At 37.2% G+C, this 22,576-nt stretch overlaps 1 protein-coding gene across 15 annotated transcripts in view; it reads left to right on the forward strand.

The window, feature by feature from the left end:
* Positions 1–22,576, forward strand: part of FHIT (fragile histidine triad diadenosine triphosphatase) — a 1,448,428-nt gene that overhangs the window by 415,267 nt on the left and 1,010,585 nt on the right. For 14 of the 15 annotated variants that reach the window (XM_049715382.1, XM_049715384.1, XM_049715372.1 and 11 more), the window contains one exon: positions 12,340–12,431. The exons of the other annotated variant lie outside the window; for it this stretch is intronic. In XM_049715382.1, the coding sequence (XP_049571339.1) occupies positions 12,384–12,431 (48 nt within the window). In that variant the 5' untranslated portion in view covers positions 12,340–12,383. The remainder of the gene's footprint in view (positions 1–12,339; positions 12,432–22,576) is intronic. 15 annotated transcript variants of the gene reach the window in all.

Genomic DNA, 22,576 nt, shown 5'->3' on the forward strand with positions numbered 1-22,576 from the left:
TCTTTACTTCTCTCAGGGCTTTTGCATGTGTTTCTCCCTCTTGGAAACTCCTTTTACTACCCAGCCTTCAGAATCCAGCTCACACATCTCCTGTGAGAATCTTCTGCTGATTCTCCCAAGCATTGCTGCTCACTGTTTCTGTGTCAGCACCATGACCAGTACATACCTGCAGTTTTGCACTTAATCACATATAATTGTAATGATTTTTTTCATGTCTTTTCCTCCTGCCAGGATCAGAGTTTGTTGTAGCCAGGGACATTTCAACTCAATAGGATCCAGCTTATTGTATATATACATTTTTAGCTATCCCTACATGTTTTATTTTTGAGTTTCTGCTGAGATTCAGGACCTTAAGGCTTTCAAGTAATGAATGAAAATAGCAGTCAACCCAGAATCCTATGACCAGTGAAAATACCCTTAAGGAATGAAGGGGAAGTCCAGGTACTCTCAGATGAAGGAAAACTAACAGATTTTGTCACCAGCAGACCTACTCTAAAAGAATGGCTAACAGAAGGAAACGATAAAAAATAAATTAAAATAAAGAAGCCCTGGAACACCAGGAAAAAACACAGCAAGCAAAAATATTGGTAAATATAGTAGGCTTACTTTTTCCTCTTGAGATTTCTAAATTATGTTTGAAGACTAAAGCAAAAATTACAACACTCTTTGATATGGATGGAAGTGTTGGAAATATTTACGATAACTATATTATAAATGGACATTGGTAACAGGACATAAAGGGAGGTAAGGTTTCTATACTTTGCTCAAACTGTAAGACAATACCAGTAGGTTGTGATAAGTTATGAATATATAACGCAGTACCTAGAGCAGCCACTAAAGAAGTTTTACAAGGAGATGCACACAAAAAACTTTAGATAAATCGAAGTAGAATTCCAAAAAATGTTCAAAGAGCCTACAAGAAGGCAGAAAAAAGAAAACAAAAATACAAACCAGGGAGAATAAACAGAAAATAAACAAAAATAAAGTGGTAGTTTAAGTCCTAAAATACCAATAATTACATTAAAGCTAAATGGTCTAAATATACCATGTAAAGAGTGAAAGAATTGTTTAAAAAACATGACCTAACTAGACACTCACTAAGAAAACTAAGAAACTCACTTTGAATATAATAGTAGAGGCAGACTGAAGGTAAAATATTGGAAAGAGATGTACCATACAAGCATTAATTAAAAGAAGGCAGAAGTAGCTGGTTCTTTGAAAAAGTTAAAAAAATTGACAAACATCTAGGAAGACTGATAAAGAAAAAAAGACTAAAGACACAAATTAACAATATCAGGAATGAAACAGGGGATAGTACTATAGATCCTGCAGATATCAAAAGGATAATAAAGGAATGCTGTGAAAAACTTTATACACATAAATGTGACAACTTAGAAAAAAAGATCCACTTTCCTTGAAAAAGAAACTGCCACAATTGACCAAATTTGAAAGAGATCATTTAAATAGCCCTATTATAACTATTGAGGAAATTGAACTAATAATTTTAAAATTCCCCAAAACGATATTTCCAGGCCCAGATGATTTTACTGGAGAATTCTACCCAATATTTAATGAGGAATAAGCACCAGTTTTATACAGACTCTTCCAGGAAATAGAAGAGAACACTTCTACTGCCCAATTCATTTTTATGAAACTAGTATTACCCAGATACCAAAGCCAGACACAAACAATACAAAAAAGAAAACTATGGTATACGAATAACTTCATCAATATAGACACAAAAATCCTTAACAAAATATTAGCAAGTAGAATTCAGGGGGAAAAAAAAGAGATATACATGTAACCAAATGGGGTCTATTCCAGGAATGCAAGACTGGATCAAAATTAAAAAGTCAATCAATGTAATGCACCATAATAACAGACTAAAGAGGGAAAAAAAATCACATGATTTTATCAATTGATGCAGAAAAAGTATTTGACAAAATTCAACACTGATTTATGATAAAAACTGTCAGAAAAATAAGAATAAGGGGAACTTCGTCAACTTGATGAAGAGCCTCTTTTTTATTACCCTCATCTGACATTTATACAAAATGATGAAAAACAATGCTTACCCCCTAAGTGTGGGAAGTAAGGTAAGGATGTCTATTCTTGCTACTCCTATTCAACATAGTGCAGGAAGCTCTAGTCAATGCAATAAGGCAATAAAAAGAAATAAAAGGCATACAGATAGAAAGGAAGAAAGAAAACTGTCACAATTGCTAATGACATGATTTTCTACTTAGAAAATCCTTAAGTGATCTAAAAAAAAAAAACACAACCTCTTAAAAGTGAGTTCCACAAGGTTGTAGGATACAAGACAATTTTAAAAAATCAATTGTATTTCTGCATACTAGCAATGAACATGTAGACACTGTGATTAAAAATGCAATTTACAGTAGCTCAAAATTATGAAATACTTAGGTATAAATCTAATAAATCATTCACAGAACTTGTATGCTCACTGTGACATAATGCCGATGACTGAAATCAAAGAAAATCTAAACAAATGGAGAGACATACCATGTTCGTGATTTGGAAGTCTCAGCATAGTAAAGATACCAATTTTCCCCAAACTGATATACACATTTAATGCAGCTCTTACCAAAATCCCAGTATGATTTTTTATATGGACAAGATTATTCTAAAATTTATATGAAGACAAAGGAACTAGAATAGCTAAAATAATGTTGAAAAGAAGAATAAAGTGGGAGGAATCAGTCTACCCGATTTTAAGGCTTATTTTACAGTTACTATGTGGCTGTTCATGAAGTGATAGACATGTATATCAGTGGATCAGAATAGAGAAGCCAAAAAACAGACTCAATGAATATTCCCAACTGATTTTTGACAAATGTACAAATCCCTCAATGGGGGAAAAAAAAGAGCCTTTTCAAAAATGATCCTGGAGTAATCAGCAAAAAATGAACCTAAAATTAAGTCTTATACCTTATGTAAAAGTTACCTCAAAATGTATAATGGACTTAAATGTAAAACACGAAACTATAAAACTCTTAGAAGAAAACATAAGAGAAAATCTTTGGGATCCAGGGCTAGGCAAAAAGTTCTTAGACTTGACATTGAAACACAATTCATAAAAAGAAGAAAAATCATATATTAGACATCATCAGAATTAAAACTTTTGCTCTTTAAAAGACCCTGATAAGAGAATGAAAAGACAGGTACAGACTGGGAGAAAACATTTACAAACCATAAATCTGACAAAGGACTAGTATCTAGAATATATATAGACCTCTCAAATAATGGTTAAAAACCCCCCAAGCAATCCAATTAGAAAACAGACAAAAGTCATGAAGAGATCTTTCACCGAAGAGGTTTTATAGATGGCAAGTAAGTGCATCAAAATATGTTCAATATTATTAGCTGCCAGGGAAATGTAAATTAAAACCACAGAGATATGTCACCATATACCTATTGGACTGGCTTAAAAAAAAAATAGTGATAACACCAAATGCTAATGAGGATGCAGAGCAACTGGATTACTCATATATTGCCGGTGGGAATGTGAAATGGTACCCGTACCCTGGAAGATAGTTTGGCAGCTTCTTATAAAACTAAACATTCACTTACTGTACTCCTGGGCATTTATCCTGAGGGAATGAAAATTTATGTTCTCATAAAACCTGTGCACGAATGTTCATAGTAGATTTATTTGTAGTAGCCAAAAACTGGAAGCAACACAGGTGACCTGTACTGGGTGAATGGTTAAAGAAACAGTAGTATATCCAAACCACAGAGCACTACTCAGCAATGAGCTATTGATAACGTGGAACTAACTACTTGACTGAACCTTCAGAGATTTAGGCTATGGGAGAAAAAAGGCAGTTCCCAAAGATTACATACTGTATGATTCCATTTATATAGCATTCTTTTTTTTTCTTCTTTTTTTTTTTTGCGGTACGCGGGCCTCTCAATGCCGTGGACTCTCCCACCGCGGAGCACAGGCTCCGGACCCACAGGCCCAGTGGCCATGGCCCACGGGCCCAGCCGCTCCGCGGCATGTGAGAACCCCCCAGACCGCGTCCCCTGCATCGGCAGGCGGACTCCCAACCACTGCACCACCAGGGAAGCCCTTCTTCCTTTTTTTAAAAATTTATTTTTGTCTGTGTTGGGTCTTCACTGATGCACGTGGAGTTTCTCTAGTTGTGGCAAGCGGGGGCTGCTCTATGTTGCGGTGTGCGGGCTTCTCATTGTGGTGGCTTCTCTTGTTGCGGAGCATGGGCTCTAGGGCACACGGGTTTCAGTAATTGTGGCATGTGGGCTCAGTAGTTGTGGCTCACGGGCTTCAGAGCACAGGCTCAGTAGTTGTGGTGCACGGGCTTCATTGCTCCGTAGCATGTGGGATCTTCCCGGACCGGTCCTCAAACCCGTGTCCGCTGCATTGGCAGGCAGATTCTTAACCACTGCACCACCAGGAAAGCCCTATATAGCGTTCTTAAAGTGACATAATTATATAAATGAAGAACAGATTTGTGGTTGTCAAGGGTTAAGGTAGTGTGAGGTGGGAGGGTGATGGGTGTGGCTATAGAAGGGCGGTAGGCGGATCTCTATGGTGATGAAAATATTCTGTATCTTGAGTGTATCAAAGTCAGTATTCTGCTTGTGCTATTGTACTGTAGACTTGTAAGATGTTACCATTGGGAGAAATTGGGTAAAGGGTACATGGAATCTCTCTGTATTTTTTTCTAACAACATTATCTCAAAATAAGAAGTTTAATTAAAAAGGGGGGACACGTGAACAAAAAGAATTGGGAAGATAACAGTGTAATTGTAGAAGCTGCCTTAAAGGGCCAGAGACTGATTTAGAAGGAAAAAAATGTGAAATCTAAGGAATTAGTGGCATTATAAATCTATGAAAGTGAGAGTAAAGGAATACGAAAAGAATGTTGAAAAACAGTAAATAATATTAGATCACCAGAGTCGTTGCCTAACCTACATAGCCTGGGAGCTGTCCCTCTCACCCTTCCTCCACTCCCCAGAATGAAGGCTGGAGGTGGGTGAAGCACAGGATCTGTGACTGGGGTCACTGGGCATAGCTGAGGACAGAGCTATGGTGATGAAAACAGGAGGATTAAGTGAAAGTCTGCATAATGGGGCTTCCACTCTTTCCCACACTTAAATCCCAGAACAATGGCAGCTAGGCACGAGATTGAAAGACACTTTTCTGGGGACTTTGACCAGCGCAAGAAAAGAGACCTAGAAATATGAGCCAGGAAGCCAGTCACTCTAGGCCTGTGTTGTCCACTATGGTAGGTAGCCACTAGCAACCTGTGGCTACTGAACATTGAAACATAGCTTGTCTGACTTGAGATGGGCTGTATATGTAAAACCTATTAAGATTTTTGAATATTGTACTTCATATAAAACATGTAAAATATCTTAATTTTTATTACTTACATGTTGAAATAATATTTGTATATACTAGGTTAAATAAAATATGTTATTAAAATAATGTTTTAGAAGATTAAGAGACTGAATTTCTCCCAGGTTGAAAGCAGAAAAGTAACTTTTATGGAGCTTTGGTGGTTTTATAAGTAAAACGAAAGCAACAGGGTATCAACATGAAGGGAACAATCAGCCCGGAAACAGAACAAAGAAAAGCTTAGCCATATATGTGTATACATATCTATGATACATGTGATGTGTCACTCTCTAGCTAGTTCCTATTGAAGTCAAGGGGTTTTTCGTTTTGTTTTGTTTTCTTTTTTAAGTATAATTGGCTGACTGCCAGAAATAGGCAGACCATCTGGATGTCCATGTGGATTGTTCTCTTCTGAATTTATCTTGAACTCTGGGTGAGATTAACACAGATTTTGGGAAACAGCAGAGGTCCTTCATGTATCAGTATGTGTCCAATATGCAATATGTCTGATTCGTTGAGTGAGTCATTCTGTCTGGATTGGAATCCCAGATCTGCAGTTTAGTAACTGTGATTTAGGTCTGGTAACTGTCTTTGCCTCAGTTTCCACATCTGTAAAACAGGAATAAAAATAATAGTATTCTTTAAGTCATTGTGACTGCATGATTTACTGTGTGAAAAAGGCTTAGTCCCTGACACATAGTAAACATTGTGTTAATGTTAGCTATCATTATTATTACTGTGGGCTAGTAGCTCTAGTATTGTCTCTAATCCTTAGGACAGCCTGTAAAGTAAATAGTGTTATCTGAGAATCCAAGGCTTAGAGAGAAGCTGCTCTCCTGGGCTACAAGTCACTTCAAAATCTGAGCTTTTTCCATTATCCTATCTTGCCTCATAAATTTTAGTACCTCATTGCTGATAGAAGCCTTTTATATCATCTTAGACAGTTACTGAACTTGTCTGCAGAATGGATCGTTAAAGGCTGGGCTCTGGGGTTGGAGAGGCTTGTGTTCGAATCCTGATCCCACCACTCAAAGCAGCTGGGTGGTCTTGGACAAGCTACTCAACTCCATGAAAGTTTCTCAGGTTCTAATAAGGATTACATTAGATAATGTATGGGAAGCTCTTGGCACACTATGTGCTGTGTGATTATTAATTTCTCATGATTATGATTTTTATTATAAATATGATCTAAGTCTCAGAGCTAGTTAGTCATGGACGTATAACTGAAACTCTGGTAGGTCTTTTATTCAGTGCTCTCTCTTCTCTACTTTGCTATCTAATTGGTTAGTTTTCATTCATCCTTTTAGAATCTACATTTATAAAGTCAGAGCTTTTAGTGAAGATTTTATAAGAACACTTTCCAAGAGTTTTTTTGAACTGCCAAGTCCAGAGATTTAGGATGTAGCTTGGTGCTGAAGTAATTGGCTGTCTTAGTCTTGCATTATAAGAAGTTCCCTTTCAGAGTATAAGGTTGAGAACCATGAAAGGAACTCTCACGTTTTGGTAATTGCTTTAAGGAATAGCTTACCTTTTAAAAACATACATTATTCAGCTACAACTCCTTCTTTCCCTCACCTTGCCGTTTTGAGAATCTCCTCATCATACATCTTCACAAGCTTGTTTTCTGAGTTTCCCCTTTTAACTATTTCCTCAAGTACCATCCCATAATAATATTTTCTTTTCAGTTTATCAACTAGTTGGGGAAGTGATGTACTTGTTAGTATTGAAGAGTTTCTGAGGAATATAGAAATGATTCAGTTTTAGGAGCATACAGAAATGATTTAATCTTAGGTGAATACAGAAATGATTTAATTTTCTACCTGTCAAAGAACTGAAGCATCGTGAAACTGGTCCTAGCTAGCTACTTGAAGCAAGCTGTACACTATTTACTGCAGTTATATCACATCAACAGACAGTTTGTGATCAGAGATTAATTCAGAAAGTCTCATTAATATGTTGAGCTAACAACAGGGATGAGATGTTTTAATACCTCCTTGAATGCAACATTTGTTGTTTTCTTGTGTGAATGGGATGGATTTAGCTATGAAAAAGACTGAACTCCACAGTGCTCTGATATTGATAAAGTGGGTGTCTTCTAAACTCTTTTAAATTTATTCCTCCTCTTCCTGGAGTTAACCAGATAGATTATAGTTTAATTTTGCCAGTGGGGAGTTTTAAAGCAAAAGGACTAACAGTTTTTTTCCCCAAAATAAGTGAGAGAACATCAGGAAATAGAATTGCAAATATATTTCCATTTTGTCATAAAGAACCTTAACATTTTTCCCTGTTACTTCGACATCAGTTTAAACTATGACATTTCTCTTGTTTTGACTAGCACTAGAGTAGGAGAGAGTAATGTTCTATATTACAAGGACCTCATTGCCTGAAATAAATCTCTAAGGATACCTTAAAATTCTCTGACCCCTCTCTTCTCGTGGTCACCATGGCTCTTCTGTTTGGTTATTGAGCTGCTTCACAGTGGCAATCATGCTAAACTTTTCAGCTACTGTTTTGAGCTTTCCCTTTCAAACTGGAGATTAGAGAGAAGTAAGTTTCACTTCCTCCCATCCCCCATAATGGAACCCAAGTTGAGCCAGGAAAGCTTTGTATTCGTCATTGATCCATTCATCAATGCAAAGTTATTAAGTGCTTTCCATTCAGCATCTGTGTAAGGTGCTGTGAAAACTGCAAAAGGCACTTTGGACCTCAAGAAACTCCCTTATTTTCCTCTTTTACTTTCCCTTCCTCCGCCTCTTTTACCAACTTCCCAAAGAATTTGAGGCTGTTTACTGAATCAAAGGTAGTGTGCAAGTACTAAAACAAGCATAAGACAGAAATGTGACCATCTTTACTAGTATAAGTTGGTAGGTCCATGGAGTGAGAGAACTAAATTTGGTTGTAGGTTTCCTGATCCCTAAGGCAGAATGGGAATTACTAGCTTATGTAGCCTTCTTTGTCACCAGAGAAAGCATTACAGTTTCTCCATGCTAGTAGACTCTTTGGGATCAAAACTGAAGGTGGAATTTACTGGTTTACAAAGCGAATGTTGACTTCAGTGCAGTTTTCAAACAGGAATAAGTATCGGGAGGAAAGATTGAGGGCATGGATTCATATCTGTCTTGCTTACTGTTATGTCCCAGGGCTCAGCACAGTGCCTGGTGCATAGTAGGTATTGGATACATAGTTGTTCAATTAAAATGGTCTATTCATTGGACAATTTGCACCGACTTTCAATAACAATGAAGACACTATATACTCTGCCTTTGAATGTTGTTTTCTCTCTTCCCAGAAGGCCATCCTCTAGCCCTTCTTTACCTCCTTCTCACCCTTCAGGTCTCATGTTAAATCCAACTTCTTTTGTTTTAGTATCTCAAAAGGATCTGTTACTGAATGTCCTTTGCTGCAGTTCCATTTATAAGGAGTTATCACATATTTCATTGTTCATTTGAAAGTCCAATGTTTTTTGCAGTGCAGAGCAGCCACGTTATTCTAAGTACTTACTCAGACAAATTAAATGATTCTGTGTAGCAGTTCTGAAAAGTCTAATTTCCATGTGCAGAATCATGTTTATCATCATCCAAATTCAAAGGCACAAAATAGCACATTTACATTGGTAACTTATTCATAACATTCCCTTTCTACCTTGTTTGTTTTATTGTTAGAAACCAACCCAAATCCCATCTGTAGGATGACACACATAAAAGGATGAAATTTAAATATCAGGGCTGTGATGGGGCGAAGCACTTGAGGCATATCCGGCCTTGAATTGGTGCCCTTTGCCTCCTGGCTGCATTATGTAAAGATAGGGGGATTGCCAGATTTTCCTTTAAGGGTTTAACTAACTGCTTCTTCAAGGCCTTAAGGTCTCTCAAGGAAGTGTACAGAGAAGGCATTTTTAAACACAGTATTGGCCCAGGAGGAAGTGTTTTGGGGCTTTTACTTCATGATTACTGAACTTTCCTGCAAGCTTTTTTCCTCCACAGATTCTCCCTCCAGGAAGAGACGGAACATTCTTTACAATTCTAGCCTCCTTAAAGAATGACCTCCTCACTCAACAAGCGTCTTTTGGTATTACTGGCAAAAATGAATTATCTTAAAGCTAACTTTTATTTTAAAGCAAAAATTCTCTTTTGGAGGGGAAAGAATCTAATCTCAAGCCCTAGAACATATAAGGTTAATGGCAAACTTGCTTCAAGGAGAGAAACAGAAAAAGCAAAATTGTTAGGTCAGCTGAAGAACTAATCAAGCGTATTGTTCCCTTGATTCTGTAAAATTATAACGAACCTTTTAGAAAGGTTGAAAAGATGTCCGTGGTGTGCTCTCAGTTTACTTTGTCTGTAAGTGCATGTTCCCTCTTCCCCTTGGTTCCAGAGGCACTGGTGTGTGCTGAACGGGTTCTCCTGGATGAGGGCTGAGTGTCTTTCCAGATGACAGATGGTTCCCTCTGCTGGCTGAACTTAAATTCAGTCCTCCGAGCTGAGCCAACCTGGGAGGAATCGCTATCCTTCTCACTGATTATGAAAACAGTTTTGAGATCCATCCTTAAAGAAACCAACCATCTGTGACCAGTTTAAGTGCACACTGGAACTGATGATGAGCTAGCTTACTTCCTCCTTTCCTCCCTCCCTCCCTCCATCCCTCTCTCCCTCCCTTCTATCCTCCCTCCCTTTTTTCTTACTTCCTTTATTTTGAGAAAAATTTAAAGATACAGACAAGCACAAAAGGTAGTATAATAAGCATCTGTATTTCTACTATCTAAAAAGGAGCATCTGTTTATGTCTAGTCAGATTTACTTCTGGTTTGTGTGTTTGTTTCTTTTTAAAGAAATTATTGATGAAACTAAATTCTCTTTTAACTACCATATCCTGTTTTCCTTCCACCCTTCACTCTCTCAGCTGCCTGTACCTCCTGCTGGAAATTCCCTACCATAAATTTAGGATGTAGTATTTAACTAGTGTATTGTTTATATTTTTATGTACACACACATATATACCAACAACCAATATATACTATTTTGTTTAAATATTTTATGTTTAAATCTTTCCTTCTTGTTGCTTTTTTAATGTAACAGTATTTATGAAATTTATCTGTATTGATGCCTATAAAATCAGTTGATTTTAACAGCTGCATAATATTCCATCCTATAAATGTAGCACATTTTATTTGCCTATTCCCTTTCCAATGCAACTTTTAGGTCATTTCCAAGTTTTGCTATACAAAAACAAAAAAACACTGCAATAATCTTTTTAGTATATGTCTCCTTGTGTCCATATTGCTTGAGCCTAGTATACCCTGCAATGAGAATCAGTAAGCTGTAGGATATATGTAGTATTACTTTTGATAAATATAACAAAATTGCTCACCAGGATGATACCAATTCATGATTCGGCCAGAAGTAAGCTAGAATATTATGCTATTTTTTTATACCTCTTGGACAACACTGAATTTTGTCTGTCTTCTCCATGTTTACTATTCTAGTAAAAGAAAAATGGAATTCCATTATTTTAATATGTGTTTTCCTCTAGTGAGTCTGAGCTTCTTTTTTTTACCCTCCTTGTCCATTGAGATTTCTTCTTTGAACCACCATTTTTTTCTATATGTTTGTTCATCTTTGTTCTTGATTTTTGGAGTTCCTTATACATTCTGGTTACTTATTCTCTGTTACGTACGTTGCCACTATCTTTGTCTGGTCAGGCATTTGAGAAGATTACTGCTTCTGATGATAAGTAAGTTAAATTGTTATGGTTTCTAATTTAATTCTACGTATTATCAAGGAATTAGGCGTTATCTTTCTCCCCTCAGTCCATTGCCGATCCTTTCGGATCCTCTTTCAAAATATGCAGCAGATGACTGCCCACTTCTCCCTGTCCCCTGTGCTATCTGATGTTTTATCCTCATTTAAAAAAATTACTCTCTCGGGGCTTCCCTGGTGGAGCAGTGGTTAAGGATCTGCCTACTAATGCTGGGGACATGGGTTCGAGCCCTGGTCTGGGAAGATCCCACGTGCTGGGGAACAACTAAGCCCATGCGCCACAGCTACTGAGCCTGCGCTCTAGAGCCCGCAAGCCACAACTACGGAGCCCATGCGCCACATCTGCTGAAGCCCGGGTGCCCTAGAGCCCGTGCTCCACAATAAGAGAAGCCACCGTAATGAGAAGCCTGTGCATTGCAACGAAGCGTAGCCCCTGCTCTCCACAGCTAGAGAAAACCAGCGTGCAGCAATGAAGACCCAACACAGCGAAAAATAAATAAATAAAATAAATAAATTAAAAAAAAATTACTCTCTCGATAGATATACCCTTCATATATTATTATGCCCATTTGACAGAAGTGAAAAGTGAGGCTCAGTGAAGTTCAGCAGCTGTATAAGACACAGAGATGGTAAATGTATTACTAGAATTCAAACTCAGGTCAGTAGGACCAAAAACCCTTATTTCTTCCACTGTCAGTTTCCCTCAGATTCTCATGGACACCAAGGTTTCAAAGGAAAGGAAGTAGATTGACCCATAAAATACCTTTCAGACAGATGCTTCGGTATAGGCCGCCACAAAACCAGAGAAGTACTCTTCCTACCGACTTCTGGGTTGGCCTCATCTTTATGCAAAATGGAAAACCCCTGTTCCAGGACTGGCTGGCTCTGAGGAAGGGCAAATAATAATGCAGCCAGAACAGCCCAGGACTAGAAATGGGAAGATGGAATGTCAAAGCACCATTCTGCTCCTTACTTTATGTGATCTTGTAGGAGTCACTTAAGCCACTCTTGAATCGTGATCTGTCTTCTGCAGAGTAATGACAATACTTAGAATTTGCACATGTGCCTTTATTCTACCCTTTTAACAGTACCAATGCTGTCATACTAGCTCAGTTTTCACGGTGAATGTCCCTAATGAAGTTGTACTATAAGCCATCTAGATCACTGCGGAAATGATCATCTGAATTTCTTGTTTATGGTGTAGGTATCCCAGGACTGCCTGCTTGCCAAGACCCTCTGTAAAACTCCATGCACCCTGCTGTTGAGCGCTCTGAGGAGGTAACAGTATTCAGAAAGGTAGAGTTTACTTAATTTAAAAATTTTTCGTAGAGTTAGGTATAACTGACCTACTATGGGTATCCTTATAATAATAGGAAGATTTCTATGTACATATAAAATAGAACTCTTAAAATGGTATAATTTGGGGGCTCAATTTTCTTGGAGAATTTACCCTCTCCTGACTTCTATTTGTAGCTGCCATTTAAAACTTGGGGTATAAATATTATGTCAGTTAAATAAAGGAGTGATAACTTCACTTTCTGGAGAAAGCATTACCTTCCCTTTCATGAAATGTAGCTTTACCGTTACCTGATTGACATGCTATTATATTATTCTCCCTTCCACCAGACAGTTACACATATTTAATAATTTTTATGTATAAAAAGTAAGGTTAAGCGGTTGCAAAGACAAGTTGTTACGCTTTGCATGGTTTTGAGAATGATCGTGGAGATGAAATGACGTTAGTAGTAGCAGGAGGACACACTGATATGAAACATACCTCCTGAAATAGAAAGGGATTGTTCTTGGTCAGAGGAAATCCTAGTGGAATTCGCTGGGACAGTGAAGAATAAATCTTATAACAAGGCCTGAGGATAGGGCAAAATAATTACTCTTCTTTGTATGTCTTTGGATGGTTTAACTGGATAAGTTTAATATACATTAAAAAAAATAGCAATAAAAGAAGGGAATGTGCTAATGTGGCAAAACTTCCCCAGTTTTGATGATGTCAGTGGACAGTGTTCATTTAATCCCTCCCTAGAACTCATTTGTGTATACCCCTCTTCTTTTCTCTCACCCGTTCTCATCTTTACTTCCCTCATAGTATCTCCCATTCCGAGGTCTCAACAGACAATTTAGCATGTGTAATAAATATAAATATTGAATAGCACCATGTGTCAGAACACAAAGATTTTGTATGCTTTCAGTCAAGACCCAGTCTCCTGTTTCCACTTTACATTGTCTGCTTACTTACTCTTGGCCCTGTTTTCTATTCTCTCTCGTTCCATAGTTGCTTGAAACTCATGGATTTATGCAAAAGACTGCCCCTCACATTTGTAGGACTGTGACACATTGCTATATTTTCTAGAAATACTCACCAAATGCAGATTATGGAGGGATGAGTCAGGCATCTTCACTTCTTAATGTGCCTGATTTCTTTCTGGTGAATCACCTTCCCGTCTAGAGTGTTTTTCTGGAAGATGCAGAAGGTTTAAGGATAGTAAATGAAATGAGCTGAAATGGAACCCTGGTGTTACGTGTTTCTTTACTATGAGCTTTGCATGGAATTGTTCGATCCTTATGTTATGCTTCTGTTTAGTGTTTTTGAGCCCTGAAGCAAGACTCTTTTTAACATGAAAGGTGTCAATATGAAATATATATACCTGAAAGAGGGGCATTTTAATATTAATAATTAGCGGAAGGAGGAATTATAGGCTATAACTTTGAGTTTTAAGATCTCCACTTATTTCTCTTTGCTTAGAAACACTTCTCTTTTCTCTCCTCATAGTAAAAGGCATGTGCTTGTTGATTCCAAAGTCCCACACTTTGCTGTTTCTTTTCTTTAAAAAGACTGACTCAGATTTCTGCTATTTGCTGTGTGATCTCAGTTAACTCACTTAACCTCTCTGAGCTGTGGTGTCTTCCTCCGTAATATGAGGCTAATTATAGGAACTACCTCATAGAATGGTTGTAAAGGATTAAATGACAATTTTTATAAAATGATTAGCAAGATACCTGGTGTACAGAAACTCTCAAAAAATGATAACTATTATCAGCAGGAAATGTGCACTTACGAATTCTGTATTGGTGTTTAGGATATCATTTTCAATATTCTGTTTCTCTTAGGTTATTACCTATTGCAGTTTTCAATGAGGCAAGATATAGAGATATCTGAGACCAAAAAACTAAGGTAAAATAAATAACGTGGCAAAGTACCATGTAGATAATCTTTGGTAGTCATGATCCTGTACAAGCCTCATTGCTTTGAGATTACATGCTGCCAGTGTAAGAGTCAGATCTGATTGATGTTTTATATTTTATCATTTGACTTTATGCTGTACTTTCATTCCAAGTCTTCTCATGTATTTGGCAGGATGATCAAGGAAGCTCTGAGTGTGACTTACGTTTCTAGTTAAAACCAAAACCCAATATCACTAGGTGAAGTAATGAATGGAGGTTAAGTATTTTGAGGAGAGAAACTGCTAAATGCAAAGGAATATTTCCTATATGTTTTTACTTGTTTCCATTTCTAGGATGGCTAAGTGAACTCTACTGAACCTGGCATTTTCACAGATAGCAACTATAAAGTATGGGGGAAATATTACCTGAAAGCCCTAGAGAGTGAAAATAAGCAGGTAGATTCTGAAAGGGAATTGAGATTCAACACTTGGAAGCAGGGCCCAGTGCAGAGTGAGTTCCCCATTTTATAGCTTTTCGACTGAGGACATGTTGAGGTTAATTAATGTCACCTGGGGTGACTAATTCCAGTAGATAAACCACATTCTTTTTGGTTTGATGATCCAAAGAACAGGGTTCAGGGCAACCACAGCCACTGGAAAAGGAAGCTAGAATTCTGGAAAGGAGAGAGGAAGACAGGGGAGGCTCCCAATTCAATGTATATATAGTACCCAAAGTTTTGACTGACCCCTGAACCACGAACACGTGGAGCAGATATAAAGTAGCACAGCTAAAGATGAAAGAACTGAATTGAGATTCGAGCTGCCACCCAAGAGATAGTTTTCAATTTGTGTATAACCGAATTAATTGCCTGCTAAAACAAATAAATCAGTGCTCTTCAAAGAAGTCTAACAGATTTTAGAGTCTTTACTCCATAATATTCACATTCATACATTCCCGTGATACAACCCTGAGTTAAATAACATATGAAGAACCAAGAAAATGCGACCCCTTCTGAAGAGAAAAGGCATTAGTCTGAGACTAATTCCAAGATGACCCAAAGGTGGAAATTAGCCAAGATTTTAAAGCAGCTATTAAAACCATACTCAATGAAGACAGAAAGATACACTCATAATGAGTAAAAACGTAGTAAATAGAAACTACAGAAAAGAACCAAATGGCAATTCCAGAACTGAAAAATACAATATTTGAAATAAAAATTCACTGAGTGAGCTCACATCCATTGGAAGTAACAGAAGAAGGTGTCAGTGAACCTAAAGATAGAGCAGTCGAAATTTTCTTTCTGAAGAACAGAAAGAAAAAAGATTTAAAAAACTGAACAGAAAAAAATGAAAAGAGCCTCAGGGGCCTGTGTGACATAAGTAAAAATGTCTAATATACAAGTAATTGGAGTCTCAGAAGGAGAGAAGAAAGAGAGTGGGACAGAAAAATATTTGAAGAAATAATGGCCAAATTTTTAAAAATTTGATGAAACACATACATTTGCAGATCAAGAAAGTCAGTGAACCTCAAACAGGATAAATTTGAAGAAAACTATGCCTGTGCACATCGTATTCAGACCGCTGGACACCAACAATAAGGAGAAAATTTTGATAATAGCCAGAGAAAAATGGCAGGTTACCTTCCAGGAAACAGTGCTTTAAATTAGCACTACCTTCTCGTCAGAAACTACAGAGTCTAGAAAAACTAAAATGGTATTTTTGAAGAGAGGGAAAAAAACCCTGTTAACCCAGAAATCTATATATAGTGAAAATATCCTTTGAGAATGAAGGCTAATTAAAGACATTTTCAGATAAAAGTAAACTAAGAGACTTCATTGCCAGCAGACCTACATCACAAGAAATGCTAAAGGAAGTTATTCAGGCTGAAGTGAGATAACACCAGATGGAATCTTAAATCTTCAGGAAGGAATGAAGAATGTCAGAGATTGTAAATATAAAAGAGTATTTTTTTCATCTCAGTGTCTTTAAAATACACAGAACTTTTTAAAGCCAAATCATAACACTGCCTTGTGGTGCTTATAATGTGCTGTGTGTAGATGTCATACATAAGACAATTATAGCATAAATAATGAGGGGGGTGCATAGTAAATGGACTTATACAGTTGCATGGTTTTCGATTTTATATGAGGTGGTATGAAGTGAACTCTCAGTAGACTGTGAAAGGTCAAGAATGTATATTTTACTGCTTAGAGCTATCACTAAAAATCCAGTAGATAAATTAAAGTAGAATCCTAAACACCTTTAAAATGATCCCAAAAGAATGCAGGAAAGAACAAACAGAGAACAAGAAACAGAGGGGGCAAACAGAAAGCAAACAATGAAATTGTAGCTCTAAATGCAAACATATCATGCTAATCATATTTAATTATATTAAATGTTAATGGACTAAATACTTTAATTAAAAATCAGAGTTTATCAGGATGGATTAAAAAAACAACTATTTTCTGTTAAAAGATAAACTTTAAATATAAAGATACAGTTAAGTTTAAAGTAAATTGGTGGAAAAAGATACACCATGGAAATAGCATAAGAAGTCTAGAGTGCCTATATTAATATCAGAGAAATTAAACTTTAAGACAAAAGGTATTACCAGAGTTAGTGTTTGATAATAATAAATCGGTTATTACATTAAGATAAGAATTATAAATTAGTGTATATACCTGACAAAATTCCAATGAGATTACTTTAAGTATCTTTGAGTCTAGAATTTTTTGAGGACTCTCAATTTTGCGTCAAGAGACACAGGTGACTCATCACTTTAGGCTAACAACCATTTTGTAAAATTGTGGAATCAAAGCTCAACACAAGTGAAAAAAAGCATAGTTGGAGAGTGTGGATATCTGTATGTCAAATATATGTGAGGGTCCCTAGCCTGGAATCACGTGACACAAATCCTAGTTATTACTAGCTTCTGTATTAGCTAGCTGAGAAATAGTACCTCATTTGTGATGGTTTATAACCAATTTAAAATAAGATTAATAAAATATACATAGAAAATCAGAAAAGAAGTCCACCAGTCACTGTTGCTAACAGGGTTGCGAATATATACTAAGCACATAAATTCACTCGGGTTTTCTGGCAGGCAGAGCAAAGAGGGAAACACAGGAAGTTGCATATTCTTATGATCAGAAATGTTAAAACATGTCAGAAATTTCTCATGTGATCTTGAAGATCCCTTCCTGTATTTGAGATTTCATAAAAATGGGATAATAACATCTACCTTTCAGAATCTTGGTAGGAATGATTGAGACCACACTGGTACGTAAATGTTAGTTTTCTGTTGTCTTTATATAACTCCAGTAAAGGTTCATGGTAGAAATCTAAGGAGTCTGACTGTAGGTAACTTAGTTAAAACTCCAGAGTCTGACCTTCTATGGGTCATCTAGTTACTATTTATTTAAGTGCCCCTATATTGTGAGTAACCATGAAGCATTTTTACAGTCTTCTCCATACAAAGTAGATGTCACTGTCTGTGTTTCGTAAGTTAGGCAGCTGAGCCCCAGAGAAGTGATGTCACTTGACGAAGGCCACGTATAAAGGTTTTAGTCAAAACTTGAACCCCTATCTCTACGTCACCAAAGCCCATGGTTTTTCTACTACATTACACTGCTTCTAAAATATGGACGAGTTTAACAATATTGGTATTATTTCCAAGAAGTATTCCAGTTTATAAAGCTGTCATTGTGAAGAACCAGCACACACTGGGTTAGAATTTGTGTTATGTGAAATCACAGACAGAGTCATGACTCAGAAGGCTCCGCATACCCCTGAGAGCATCAAAATGTCTATATTTTGTGTTTGTGTTTTGTTTTTTAAAAAATAATTTCTTGGTCAAGACTTGAGGACTTGGAGAGTGACAGAGAGTAAGCTCACCCTGGGACCACTAGTGACAGCTTTGCCAATACGGTTAGAGCGTTCTTTAACCTTAAAGCTTGCTTAATGAAAAGAGACCCGCCCCCCAAAAACCTTTTTACTAACGTGTAGTGCTCTCTTATCAGTTTGAAATGAGCAAACTGTCAGCCTGCCGATTACCATGCATACAGTATATGCTCATTAAATCATGCACTGTAAGTTTCTTCAGGTTGTCAAACTGCTTAATTGAAAAAACGTGTAGTGTCGCTCTTACAGGAAAGAGGCAGGAATCAAAGGGCTGGAGAGTTTACTCTTAATATTTCGGAGTTTGCTCTTAAGTGCAGCCAGAAATTGTTCTATTTTACAGTTTTGATTAAAGGACTGTTCCTTCTGCATCTTTTTTGGTTTCGTTTATAATTCAAACACTGTAATGATAATGCAGTTGCTTTTATAATAGAGCTACTAAATCATTCTGCCAGGAGATGAAAACCAAAGTAAAGGGCTCACCTTTTTGTGCTGTAGCTCTAAGGCCGACTTCGGTGTGTTGAGGCTGAAACAAACTAGGAATAAGAGATCTGGATGGGTTTTAGTTTTGCTAAATCTCTGCTGCTGTGTTTTCATTTTAGGAGGTTTAGGCTTTAGCATCACCTCAATGGGTGAGTTAATCCTGTATGAGAGCTGATACCCTTAGGCTATCATGGCCTATGATAATTAGGCTGTTTGATTTGTTTGCATGGTAGCTCTAAAAAATACCAGTGCCCAAGCTGCACCCCAGATCAAATAAATCAGAATCCTTGGGGGTAACTGTTTTTAAAAGCTCTCCAGGTTATTCTAATATGAGCCAGGGTTGACAGAGCCTGGCCTAAATTGACTTGACTCGTCCAGCATTTCAATTCAACTGATTCAGCAGCTCTTATCATCAACCACAAGGCATCAACCAACGACTTAGCAACCAATAAACACTTCAGGGTTTCAGAAGGTTAAAAACTCTGATTTCTGAGCTCCACTTAGATCTATAAATGAGATTCTTTGGAGACGGGACCCAGGAGTCTCCATTTTTAATCAGAACTCTAGGTGATTCTTATGCCCTAAGGTATGAGAATTTGCTAGAGAAGCAAGATGATCTTTATAAGTGAAGCTGAGTGGAACTTCAGAGGAAAGTGCATAAATCACAGTAAAATCAGGGCAGGCTTTTTTTTTTTTAAAAAAAAAAAGGGATTTTGGTACATTCATTTAGGCTACCTGGGATCATGCATGGTTATAATGGCATTAGTTTTTTGGGGGGATAACCCCCCACAGCATCACCACCACTATTATGAGACCCTGGGATGCACACACACTTTGTAGCTTCTTTAACCTTTAGACACCTGGGCCTCACGACTAGGGCCAATGCATTTTTCAAGGGCTTAGAAAAATAGTGAGAACTAAAAGGAAAAGAAAATGATTTTGGACTTGAAGTATGTAGAAATTGCAGAGTCAGATCAATTAGATATTTAATAAAATGTCAACAAAATAGAACATTGTGCTATTGCTATTAATTACTAAATTTAGTAATTATAAAGAGTCTATGTTTAGAGACATTTTATGAGTTTGCTTTTCTCACTTCTTAAGAATGTCTGAATTGCATGATGATTGTTGAGAAATTTTAGCCAATTTTAAAATTTAATAAACCAAATTGTATGTAACCAAATGATTTTAAATGGAAAAATACAAAAATCTCCTCAAAAATTTTTCATCGAACACTTCTTTATTGTAATGTATCATATATAATATTGTATTGAGCCTCCCAAAGAAAAGGTGCCTAGGACCTAGGAAGGTCGTGTACCCCAGAGTATATACTTAAAAATTAAAGGATATTTAATTGTGCAGAACTCCACTCTCATTGACAAGGCTATCAAAATATGCCTAAGCAACCTTCTAAAGATATAGTTGAAACTAAATATTGTTGCTCACCTTCCCTCTAGGGGGGGAAAAAAAGCCAAAAAAGATAAAAGAAAAAAAAAATTTTAAGCTACATACCACACTGCCTTTAAACGTACATCACTTACATAAAAGTTGGGATAGTTAATGAGCATCAGATGAGACTTACAACGCCAGTTGCACACTATATCTTTTGCTCAGAAAATTACCCCTAAGAAATTGTGATAATAGTAGTGAAACAACACATGACTAAAATAAAAGAGAAGTAGAAATTTGGAGTCTCTGAGGTCAGTTGGTAACTAGAACTAAATGTCTTTTTAAAATTCCCCATGCCACTTTCATACCTTGGATTTGATTACATAGTAGGTCCCCAGTTTCAGAATTCTTCTGATCCATCGATTACGAGTCCCACTACTAACATCTTACTTAAGGTACATCTTCTCCTTTTCTTAGCCCCTTTTTGTTTCTTTTGTGAAAGTTACCACTGCTGTTTTCTTTATTTTTTGGTTTACCTTCTTTTTTGACTGTCTCCTTCCCCAGAATATAAACTCCATGAAATCATGAGTTATGGCTGTACTTTACCAAATCAATCATGGAGAAGAAAGGGTGGTGACAATTGATCACTTTGTCCTTGCCAGCAATGATTAGTCAGGAGCGTCATACTACTGGGACAGTGTTACAGATGCTTATGGTCAGGAAATATTTTAAAACACCTTTTGTAAACTTGGATTCTGTAACGCCAAGTCAATAAATGAGTGAAGGAAAGGAAGCTATATTTGAGTTTCATCTATATCTCTCTTACATCCTGCAGCGTCCAAAAGGAAAAAAAAAAAGGGAAAGAGTCAGCTTTTCTATAAATTCTGTGACTTCTAGATGAATAAACTGGTTAATTGTTCACTTGAAAAATGACTACTTTATACTTTTGGAAAGGGGCCTGAATATTTCTTGGCAATACTTCAACTGATTAATAATTTAGAATGGTGATGGACTGGAGAATGGAAGTGGAGCTAATAGCCTCTCATTTTCCTCTTTATTATTTTAGACAAACTGGTAAGTCATGGTAGAGGTGTGGGGAGTTTCTGGGTCAACTGACTAGAAGCTTTGGATTAAAAATGGAGAGAGGTATTTGGTCTCTCTAAGGTGTTGACTTCACCCGTAATGGAGCTGGATGACTTTGTGATGTGTTGCTTCTGATACTTAGCTGCTTAGAGTTGCTATTACACTCCCAAAAAGTCTGTGTGAACTACAGGCAACTCCTACTGTGACTGCTGTGTGCCATATCAGACTAGACACTGCTTGGGAAGAAACAACGGGTCCAACACAATTCTAACCTTAAGAAGTTCAAAAATCTGGCAAGAGAGACACATATGTCTATAAATCATTATTCTACCAGGTAAAAAGTATTAAGTGTCTTAGGAGAGGGCTATGAACAAATACCATGGGGGCCATTAACTTATGGATTGATGTGAGGGATCTGCCTAATTGGGAATTAGTGATTTGAAACAATGTGAGAACGTTAAACTATCTACTAGTAACTGTATATGCTGGTAACAGCAATCAGAATGAGAAAATGCCTAAGAAAGGAATGCTGGCATGAGAACCTCGTTGGGATTTCCAGGGCTATGTAAAGCTCTGTGCCTGTATTCAGAAAGATAGGATTCGGATAAATTGTATCCTAGAAGGAGTGAAGTGAGTCTTCTCCTAGAAAATGCACAAGTGTTTAGCTGGAAATTTCTACGTGTTTTGGGGAGAGGCTGTGGCTTTAAAAGCAGCCAGTGTTATTGTGGATGTTGCCGGGGGTGCTGATGTTCTTCTGTCTCTAAGGGAAGAGTGTCTGGGCCCCCCAACTGAATCCCACAAATTCTGAAGAGAGTTGAGTTTTTCATCTAAATAAGACAGTGTGTATTTGAGTGCCAAATCTGCTTCCACTGGCTGAATGTTTTGCTAATATAGTCAGGGCCTGAATGCAATTAAGACTCACCTCAAGGAGCAATGAATTATGCATGCTTTCCCTGACCTCCCATCTCCCGAGGACTTAAGTAACTTCCAGAATACTCATGTTTTGAGTATTTGTATATGTTATTGTTATGGACTAAATTTTGTCCCTCCAAAATTCATATGTTGAAGCTCTAACCTCCAATGTGACTATATTTAGAGAGAGGGCCCTTAAAGAGGTAATAAAGGTTAAATGAGGTCATAAGGGTGAGGCCCTAATCCAATATGACTGGTGTTCTTATAAAACGAGGAAAAGACACCAGAGATGCAGCCACAGAGAGAAGAAATCATGTGCACAGCAAGAAGGTGGCCTTCTGCAAGCCAAGGAGAGAGGCCTCAGGGGAAATCAAATGTGCTGACATCTTGATCTTGGACTTTCAGCCCCTAGAACTGTTGAGAAGTACACTTCTGTGGTATTTTGTTATGTCAGTCCTAGAAGACTAATATGGTTATTGACAAATCCTCCTGCGGGTTTGA

The sequence above is a fragment of the Orcinus orca genome, chromosome 10 (genome assembly GCF_937001465.1).
Source record: "Orcinus orca chromosome 10, mOrcOrc1.1, whole genome shotgun sequence".
Lineage (NCBI taxonomy): Eukaryota > Metazoa > Chordata > Mammalia > Artiodactyla > Delphinidae > Orcinus > Orcinus orca.